The sequence below is a fragment of the Bubalus bubalis genome, chromosome X (genome assembly GCF_019923935.1).
Source record: "Bubalus bubalis isolate 160015118507 breed Murrah chromosome X, NDDB_SH_1, whole genome shotgun sequence".
Taxonomy (NCBI): Eukaryota; Metazoa; Chordata; class Mammalia; order Artiodactyla; family Bovidae; genus Bubalus; species Bubalus bubalis.
In genome coordinates this window covers 55,719,403-55,729,300 of record NC_059181.1, presented here as the reverse complement: position 1 = coordinate 55,729,300, position 9,898 = coordinate 55,719,403, and the positions used below count along the sequence as shown (strand labels likewise).

The 9,898-nt window shown below is 50.6% G+C and overlaps 2 protein-coding genes across 5 annotated transcripts in view; both read right to left on the bottom strand.

The window, feature by feature from the left end:
- Positions 1–217: 217 nt before the first annotated feature.
- On the bottom strand, positions 218–8,600 carry PIM2 (Pim-2 proto-oncogene, serine/threonine kinase). The gene is made up of 6 exons (XM_025276316.3): positions 5,604–8,600; positions 5,347–5,456; positions 4,561–4,611; positions 2,018–2,390; positions 1,400–1,576; positions 218–1,303 (listed from the first exon to the last, which is right to left on the bottom strand). The coding sequence occupies exons 1-6, from the start codon at positions 6,007–6,009 to the stop codon at positions 1,140–1,142; spliced, it is 1,281 nt and encodes a 426-aa protein (XP_025132101.1). The 5' UTR covers positions 6,010–8,600; the 3' UTR covers positions 218–1,139.
- Positions 8,601–8,741: 141 nt separating this feature from the next.
- The window catches only part of OTUD5 (OTU deubiquitinase 5), a 28,015-nt gene continuing 26,858 nt past the window's right edge, over positions 8,742–9,898 (bottom strand). For 3 of the 4 annotated variants that reach the window (XM_006043561.4, XM_006043566.4, XM_006043565.4), the window contains one exon: positions 8,742–9,802. In XM_006043561.4, the coding sequence (XP_006043623.1) occupies positions 9,678–9,802 (125 nt within the window). In that variant the 3' untranslated portion in view covers positions 8,742–9,677. The remainder of the gene's footprint in view (positions 9,803–9,898) is intronic. The other variant, XM_006043562.4, reaches the window with a different exon arrangement.

Below are 9,898 nucleotides of genomic sequence, written 5' to 3'. Positions count from 1 at the left end.
CCCATCTCTTACATCTCCTGCATTGGCAGGTGGGTTCTTTACCCCTAGTGCCACCTGGAAAGTGGTCCTCCTTAAATGAACCCATAAAAGATCTTCAGGATGGTACAAGACTGAGGCTTCCTGCAGACAAAGGAGAGATCCAATCCATCTCCCTCTTGGTTCAGCATTCAGTAGATGCTCCACGAATGCCTCAATGCATCTACAAATGGCCAGTCACTTCTGATTCTATTACGTTTATTAAATAGTGGGTTTCCACGCATGGCTTTTTAAATAATCCAGGCAGGGGGAGAAGGAAGAGGAAGATAACAGTTGGAGCTCCCCTTCCCCAATACATAAGTATTTACATTTCAGCAACTGGACAACCCTGGCTCAGAAGGAGGCAGCAAGAATCTGAAAAAGATGGAGGGTGGGGCCCCAGGAGAACAAACAACAAGACTTATTTCCCCCACCCCATTCCCCCAAAAAACCATCCACCCCAACCTAGTGGACTCTAGTAGTGTCCATCTCCCATTCCCTCCCACATCATGAAAGTGGGGTTTCTCCTCACCAGAATAAGGGCACTTGGGATAACAGAGTAGGGTCCCCTCACCAAAAAAAAAGCCCTGGGACAACAATAGGGCTTACCTCCCCCAGAATAAACAACCCTGGGCTGAGGCAGGCAAGCAGCTTGACTGAATAGGGGACCCGAGGCTAGGGGAAAGGGTCCCTTTGCTAAAATAAGAGCCACTGGGGTATTGGAAGGAAAGCACCCTTGCCCAAATCAGAGCATTTAAACTAAGTTTGTGTGGTAGTAGCAGGAGGTGCCAGTGTAGGGGTTACTACTCATCAGAATAAGAGTCCCGGGGGGTTCAGAATGTTAAGTAACCTCAACCAAATAAACATCCTTAGCAAAACAAGAAGCAAAGAAGGAGCCCCTCCAGAATAAGAGAGCATATGTTCTACAAAGACAGCTCCTTAGAAAGACGGGAATGGGAACTGGGCAAACTTGGGTTATGTCTTCTTACCCCTGATCCCCAATCTCTGACCCTAGTTAACACTGGATTTTTAGAGACCTGTAAAACCAGATCAACAGATAACCATCTATCCCTGTGGCATGGCCACGGGATGACTATTTCAACTAATGGGAGCCCCAGCTAGCACTAGGGCAGTAGGGACCAGTCCAAAGGGGTGGGACCCCCTTTGGGAGTGTTGAGGGATGCATCCTCGGCTGGTGTCTGCATCCAGGGGTCCAGCAGGATCTCCTCCAGTGAGGGTCGGGCAGAAGGTTTGGGGGCCAGGCACCGGCGGATTAGGGCACAACAATCTGCAGATCAGAAGCACACAGGAGATTAGCAGTTAGTTGGGGGCACCAGTCCCTGGGAGGGATGAAGGCTGGTGGGCTAGAGGGGTTGAGTCTCACCTGGGGAGACATGGGCAGGGAAGTGGAGTTCAGCCTCCAGAATCTCCTGGTCTCTCTCAAAGGGAATGTCCCCACATACCATGTCATAGAGGAGGATACCCAGTGACCAGACAGTGGCTGGCAGGGCATGGTACTGGTGACGAGAGATCCACTCCGGGGGACTGTACACCCTTGTCCCTGCATGCAAACCACAGGTTAGACCATTTTCTGATAATGCCCTTCTCCCACCCCACCCTCTCCAGAAATATGGTCCCTTCACTAGAATTAAGAGAACTCACTATATGAGCAGGGTCCCCTCACCAGAATAGAAGCTCATTGGAATAAAAGCACTTAAGAGGTACAGTTGGACCTCCTTACCAGAAAAAGACTACTCAGGGTAATAATAGGATCCCCTCATCAGAATAAGAGCCCAGAGCAAGACCAGGGTACTGTCAGAGGATGGACTTTATTAGAGGGCAAGGCTTCAAAGTACCTAATATTAAAAACCAAGAACATTATAAAGGTGCACTATAGATCAAGGGTTACAGAACACCCCAGCACTGGAGGTCAAAAGTCAAGAGGCCAAAAAGATAAAAGGTGAAAACTCCCTCCACAGAGATTTAGGGAAGCCTTACTTACCATCAAAGTCAGTATAGGGTTCATCATGAAGCAGGGCACCAGAACCAAAATCAATGAGTTTGGTACAGCCCCGGCGGAGGTCCATCAGGATGTTCTCATCCTTGATGTCACGATGGACAACTCCACGGGCGTGGCAGTGCCGAACAGCTGCCACTACCTGGGCAAAGAGACAGCGGCTTCGGCCTTCACCCAACGGGCCTTGCTCTGTGATGTAGTCAAAGAGATCCTGGGCAGGCAGAGGCCGCTCAAGGACCAGCATGAAGCCCTCTGGTGTCTCAAACCAGTCAAGCAGGCGGATCACACCAGGGTGCCCACCGCCTGCACCCACCTTCCATAGCAGTGCCACTTCCAGTGGGCATGCGACTGAGTCTGACTGTGGGGGGAAGCAGGGAGAGAAAAGAGAACAAAGATGTCAGGCTGGCAGCTTTGAGGCTGACTTCTCACATCTATGATCTGAACTTAAATCATAGGTCCTCAGCCTCCTGACTATGTAGCCTTAAGCAACCCCCTTCCTTCTGGGCCCACAGTTCTCTCATCTTAAGGGCTTAAACTCATACAGCCATTGGGAAGTTGATTCAAGCCAAAGCCCATGGTGGGGGTGGGGGAGAGACAAATTGGAAGATTGGGATCGACACATACACACTACTATATATAAAGTAGATAACTAATAAGGCTCTATTGTATAGCACAGGGAACAGTACTCAATACTCTTTAATGACCTATATGGGGAAAGAATCTTAAAAAAGTGGATATATGTATAACTGATTCACTTTGCTGTACACCAGAAACTAACATGCTGTGAATCAACTAACTTCAATAAAAATTAATTTAAAAATAAGCCAAAAAAATTTAAAAAGTCAAAGTCTATGCACATCTGGCATGTAATAGGAGCTCAGTAAATTCTTCTTTATTTTGGCCACACCCTGTGGCTTTTCGGATTCTAGTTCCCCAACCAGGGACTGAATCTGAGCCGTAGCAGTGGAAGTGCTGATTGTCAATCATTGGACCATCAGGGAATTTCCTCAGTAAATGTTTGAAGAATAAATGAAAGTGATTCTTAACAAAAGCCTTCAGCAGAAGCAACTGATGAACACTACTTTGTAGTAATTTATCTGTTTTGTCTATTGATATCTCCAAAGAAACTAGAATAGCACCTTATACACAGTAGGTGCTTGCTAAATGTTTGTTAAATAGATAAAAAGCACTTTATAGCATAGGATCCGGAGAAGGCAATGGCACCCCACTCCAGTACTCTTGCCTGGAAAATCCATGGACAGAGGAGCCTGGTAGGCTGCAGTCCATGGGGTCGCTAAGAGTCGGGAACGACTGAGCGACCACTTTCACTTTTCACTTTCATGCATTGGAGAAGGAAATGGCAACCCACTCCAGTGTTCTTGCCTGGAGAATCCCAGGGACGGCGGAGCCTGGTGGGCTGCTGTCCTTGGGGTCACACAGAGTCGGACACAACTGAAGCGACTTAGCAGCAGCAGCAGCAGCATAGGATCTGACACAGCACTCAATAAATACTATTATTGTGTAACGGTTTATCTGCTTTGTTCACTGACACAGCTCAAACACTGAAACAGTGCCTGGTATAGTTGTTAAATAGGTGAAATCAATTAGAAAAGGATTCGTGCAAAAAGAACGCTCAATAAATGTAATATATTGCCAAGTATCTAGAACTGTGCCTGGCACATTCTAAGTGCTAAAATACATTTGTTAAATAGCTAAAAGTAAATAATTGCAAGGGAACTGGCATAAACAAGAACTCAATACTGTCAACATATGATATTTTGTCACTATCACTGAGCACTTAGAACTGTGTTGAATACAAGTACTTAGTGGAGCTTGGAACATAGTAAGCTTTTATGATGAAACAAAATCTGAGGCATACAGTCAGTGCTCAATAAAAGGCATACATGTTACTGGCCACAAAATCCACCCCAGGCTAGAAGCTTTGCAGGGACACACGGACTACCAGAAGCAGTCTTCCTGCCCGAGGTGGGGCCCTCTCCCGGCCAATCTATTGACACGCACAGTCGCAGACAGGTTTTCTCACGGGGCTGAAAAAAAAAATCCCGCTACTGCGCAGGCGCACCTCTTCCCTCTGCGTCCCACAGCCTGCACAGGCGCAGTTTCCCCAAAGCCCACCAGGGGGCACTCCCACCCCTACAACTTGCCCAGACCCGCCCAGTTGTCCGTTAGAGCTCTAGCTGTGGAAAAGAAGCAGCCACCATTACCATGGCAACCAATGACCTCTGCCCCTCTTTTCTCACCAGCATGCCCTGCGGGCAGCCCCCGAGGCAATGTTTGGAGGAGGATGAAAAAGGAGGGTGGGAGGGGAGAATCCAAGGCTCTAGAGGAACAGGGGTGAGTCAGAACTGCATGGAGGTGTGGATGTCACCATAGGGGAGTAAACATGGACTGGTAGGAGTGTTCTTCTCACCGTTACAGGGCCCAAAGAGTCATACAAACCATAGCAAGGTGAAATCCATCGTCAGAGATGGCGTCGCCAGGTCAAAAAGGACTCCAAAGATACTCACCAGGGGGGACCAGCCCAGCACGCGATTCCGGGGGATCACTTTGATGGCCACCTGAAGAAGCAGGCTGAGGTGAGGGGGCCAGCAGATGACCCCCAGACATCTCTCAGTCTGGACCCTCACCCTAGTCTTTCTGGTCCCACCCCCCTCACCCCCCAAACCACAATTCTAAATGAGCTGAAGCTTTTCCCAAGTCCCCAAAACCAAGTACACCTCTCCCACCATCTTTGGCCCCGGGCTCTCCCTTCTCAGGCTTCAGGACCCCCCATGCCAGGTGCTGAGTTCTGAACTTCCTAACACCCTAAACCCTTGATCTTCCTATCTAGCCCCAGGATACCACAACCCTGTAGCGGGGTCCTGGACCTCACGACTCCTCCCTGGACACCTGCCTCCAAAATCCCCCAAAATCTCAGCTCTAGGTTCCCACCTTCCCACATATATACACCTCTCCCAGATCCCAAGGTCTAGAGTCCTCATGACCCCCCCAATCCCGTCTCACTCCCCTGGACCTCCAGAATTCTTGCCCTGAAAATTCTCCCTTCCCCCATATACCCACCAGGACTTACACACACACACACACACACACACACACACACACACACACACACACATGCATGCGCGCATTCGCGCGCGCGCACTCGGACACCCTCAACAACCGGATCCCGGCCCTCATGACCCTACCACTCACACAGAGTAGGCTTATTCCGCGGTCAATTAGCATCCCGGCCCCAGGGCTCCCGCCACCACCACACACACACCTGGCCCTCCCAAGACCCTCGTGGTGGGTACCTGGAGTCGGTCTGTGACGCGATGTCCTGCGAAGACGGTGCCAAAGCCCCCCTTACCGAGGAGGGGGCCGAGTTGGTACTCGGCCTCGAACGCTTCCCGATCCTTGCCTCCTACGCAGGCGGAGGCGAGGAAGTCAGGGTCTCGGCGTGCTAAGGCTGGCCGCGACCCTCGACCCTTTCCCCCTCCCCCCCCCACCCCGCCGCCCTCAACCACTGCAGCCCGCCTGGCCTGGTTGCACTAGGGGGAGCCTCTCTCACCTGGCAGCGGCGTAGGAGTCATGGGGGCCACCGGGAGCCCCTGCAGAGGCTTAGTCAACATGGAGGAGGAGCTGCGCAGATTGAGCCCGCTGAGCCCGCAGGGTGTGGACGCCCGGGGCAGTGAGTCCGGGGAACCTGGACTAGGGGGCGCCAGGATGGAAGGTAAGGAGACTGGTGGCCCAGAAGGGCCAGCAAAGAGCGCAATGTTAGGATTCGCCGCGCGCGCCAGCCCTGACGCTACTGAGACAGGGCACGCGCCTCCCGAGAGAGTCGCCCGGGGCGACGGCCCCTCCCACTTGTCTTTGATCAATCCGGACTCAGCACCTGCTGTACCCCAGCCAATCGGAACCAGCTCTAATTTGCATACCACCCTCAACGTTTCAAGTACCCCCCTATGCAAATACATGCCCGTATCTTCCGCGGGGCGGGGTCTGCATGCACATGAGGGGGACGCGTGTGGAGAGGAAACTGGTTTTAGGAATCCCTTTCGCAGCAACCGGGTTTGTTTTGGTTGCGCGGCATTGTTTTTATGTGTCTGTATGTGCAGATATAAACTTAAAAAAATACACCGCCCCCTTTCCTAGGAAGTTGGTTGGCCGCCACTGCCTCGAGACTAGCGCAGAGATAATGCCAGGCCTTCTACGGCTTCTAAGAATCAGCCTGTGGTTATCCATGACCCTTTCTCCGAAGGGTACTCTTCAAACCAGGTCCAGAGCCCTCTAGGCGACAGGTGGCCTCCGCCCGGGAAGTAAAGCCAGGGATCCTTGAAGAACCTGTTCAGCCATTAGGGAGCACTAATCTGACCACCACTGCTGTGGAGCCCTTAATGTAGACAGACCTGGCTAGACCTGGCCATGAGCCCAGTCAGATTCTGGAATAGTGAGGAGGGGTGCTTCTTGCAGGTGGGAGCAAGCCAGAGTGGTGGTGGCTTGGGATGTGTTTCTGGATGAGACACACACAGGGATCGCAGGAGCTCAGAAAGGTGGTAAAATACCCTTAGCCACAAATTTGGAAATAACAGGCCTCATGCTGCAGGAGACAGACATGCACTCCAAAGACACACACACAGGGAAGTACCATGTGAAAAATACACAAAAACACTGCCACATTCCCATGAGCTTGTCCTAAACATATACAGATATGTACTGTCACCGAGACTGAAACCCACTGTCAAGCAGGCATGCTGCCAGTTATGTCCTAGCATGACACCAGAGATGCAGTTACAGAAAGGCACTCCAGACAGATTCACATACACCTACACTGCCATATGACAAGGACACAAAAATGTCCTGTCAGACACACCACCAAAACTTGTCACAAAGATACTTGTACCATCAGACATGCAGTGTCACATAAAGACTAGTACTATTCCAGAAATGAGACCCAAAGTCTGTCACAGGAAGACACACAGACGCTCAAGACATACATGCACTTCTCCAAAGACATACATATACTTATGTGATAGAGCCACAGATAGGCGGTATCACAAAAACAGACACGGATCCACCCAGTCAGTTGCTCTCTCTCTCTCACACACACACACCAGCAGACATGCAGCATTGTCAAACTATCCAGAAATAGCTACCCAGAATCTGTCACAGGAATACAAACGGACATTCATCCACCCTATCGGAAAGAAACCACAGATGCACTGTCACAGACAGACCCACGCAGACATGCACTTGTCTCAGAAACAGACACAAACTGTCAGAGATTGAGTCCCACACGCAGTCCCCATCTGACACACCTGGAAACAAGCCCTCATCTCACACACAACTAGAGACACTCTGAGATGCACAAAGGCTTAGACTCACCAGTCTCTCTCACACACAAACACTCAAAAAGCAAATATACACAGGTACTCTCCCTTATTCATCCAACATTTATTAGGGGTCTACTGTAAGCCTACAAGGCCCTAGAGGGGGTGCAGATACTAAGAGATACACAGGTTAAGTCAGGCATCATAGCCCTGCCCAGGAATTTGATAGTACAGTTACTGGAGAAGAAGTAAAGACATATCTGTAGATAAAGGTGAGAATGTAAACGGGGTCACACAGGGCTTCTCAGGAGACCCTCTACCCATCTTGAAAGACAAAGTTGGAGGCTTGGGACAGAGGAAGGGCAAATTCCAGGCGGAGGCCAAGGAAAACTGGACAGAGAGGCAAGATGAAGTAGTCAGGGGCCAAATAGTACAGAAACTTCAACTTTAAGATAATAAATAATACCTGCTAACATTAGAGCTCTCAGAATGTGCCAGGCACCGTGCTGTCATTCATTATGTTGACCATATACACTCTCTCAATGCTCACAACAGAGAGAGCGTGAGGTAGTAGATATTTATCACTCCTGTCCTATACGTGGGACACTTGAAACTCAGAGAGCCTGCGACTTGACCAAAGCCACATAGTTAGAAAAAGCCGGTTTTAAACCAACTCTCCAACACAGTGCTTAACCAGTGGATTCCAGAGACACCTGCAGATAGCCACATCCTCATCTGCAGAGCTGGACATACATCCTTCCACAGGGACCCCATTATTGAGGGACACTGAAAAACCTGGGGCCAGCCATCCTTCTTTGCCTTGGCTTTATCTCTAGGAAGGGCAGGGAGAGAAGTGTCAAGAGAACTGGGAACATGAATAAAAAAGGTTTAGCTATTCCTCAATTTCTAAAACCCAGTGTGCTTGTGTGGGGGGGTCCACCCTCTGGTCACTTCCATTAAACTCAGGTTGCTATGAAGCGACTGTTGTGCCTGTCCAAAGCATTTCCTCATCAAATACTCACAATGAAAGAGCAAACGTATTGGGGCTAGAGGCAGGCAGAGAAGTTGGGACATTCAGTCCCTACCATCAAGTTCAATTCTCTGTTCCCATCACACCCCAGGAAATAGGGTGGGCAGGCTACATCCTGTGCCAATACTGAGGCAGGGGCAGTGGGCAAAGACAGAGCTTTCTTGGTGGTAACAGGTCCAAAGGCTGATTCAGTAAACAATTAATCAAGTATGAACAAACTCTGGGCCTCCAGAGAGACCCCAATGGAGAGCATATAGCCCTTAGAAGTCAAGCCAAGGTCTGTGCCATCACCGCCTCTGACCAAAGGCTCACCCACCCCCTGCCCCACACAGAACAGAGGCGCTCAGGGGAAACTGACATTTGGTTTTATTGTGCCAAGGACATTACAGATGGTGGATCTTGTTGACACCTGCAAGGCATGGGTGCCCCATCTGCCGAGGTTGCTCCCACCCCCCACACTCAAATCCTGGGCGACGGCCATGATTCTCAAAAGTACCCCCCGCCCTGAGATTCCAAAAAGACTGGTGGTGGTGGTGGAAGCATAAGGAATGCAGCGAGGTCAGAGTCTCATTGTCCAAAGCCCACTTGACACCTGCCCCTTCCTGCCCTCCCACCCCACCCTGGCTTATACTCTAGATCCTGCCCATCTCCACAGAGCTGGAGGCCAGGTTCCTCAACCACATCTTTGTGCCCCGTGGCCTACCTGCCTCCAAACCAGAGAGATGTCACCTTCATAGAGCCAATCTGTTGTCTACACCACTGATTGATTTTATAAGATAAAAGTATATTTTAATAAAGAAAAACCTCAACATTGAAGGCTCAGACCTTATAAGGGTACTGGGAAGGGGATTTTTTCCCACTTCTTCCTCCCACCTCCCTGGTATCATTTGTGAAGGTAGGGTGACAAGTTTCTGATCTTGGAAGGAATAGGGGGCAGGGAGACGTTGCTGTCTCTCCTCTGGGGCTGCCTGGCTGCCAGTTGGTTTGTCTCTGTGTGCCCCTCGCCTACCTTCAGCACCCTTGCCCAAGTCCCCTGTGGAATGCAGGGATGGTGCTGTGCAGGGGAAACAGGGCACATCAGCTGGCGAAGAGACAGATGATGGTGGTGGTGGTGGCAGCGATGAGAGGGTGCGCAGGGGTGGGCCAGCCAGAGGGAAGTGGGGAGGAGCGAAAGAAGCGGAAAGAAGGAAGAAGGCAAGAGGGAAGAAAGCCAAAGAAGGTGGGGTGGCACCAGAGGGCAGGAGTGGTGGGGATTGGGAAATGGTCTCCAGTCTCTGGGTCTCCATCAACTCTTGTCTGGGGGTGGGTCTCTGTGCACTTTGTTTTTCTTCATACTGTCTAGGTATTCCTGTTGGGACACTGCCAGCACCGAGGCTAGGATCTCATCATCATCCCAGTCATTCAGACCTGCTGGGCAAGAGGAAGGGGAAAAGAATGACACAGCACTTTAAGCCTGCTTTCTCCTTGCCCTCTGCTGATTCTTGGCTCTGGAGAGATCCCATTCAG

What these genes read in the sequence shown, in the direction of transcription:
- PIM2 (XM_025276316.3), bottom strand. Translation starts at nt 6,009, where the DNA reads ATGTATTTGCATAGGGGGGTACTTGAAACGTTGAGGGTGGTATGCAAA. An exon ending in TGCTGGGCTGGTCCCCCCTG is followed by an intron (nt 2,391 to 4,560) that starts GTGAGTATCTTT and finishes TTCCCCCCACAG; the next exon opens with TCAGACTCAGTCGCATGCCC. An exon ending in CCCTGCCCATGTCTCCCCAG is followed by an intron (nt 1,304 to 1,399) that starts GTGAGACTCAAC and finishes TCTGATCTGCAG; the next exon opens with ATTGTTGTGCCCTAATCCGC.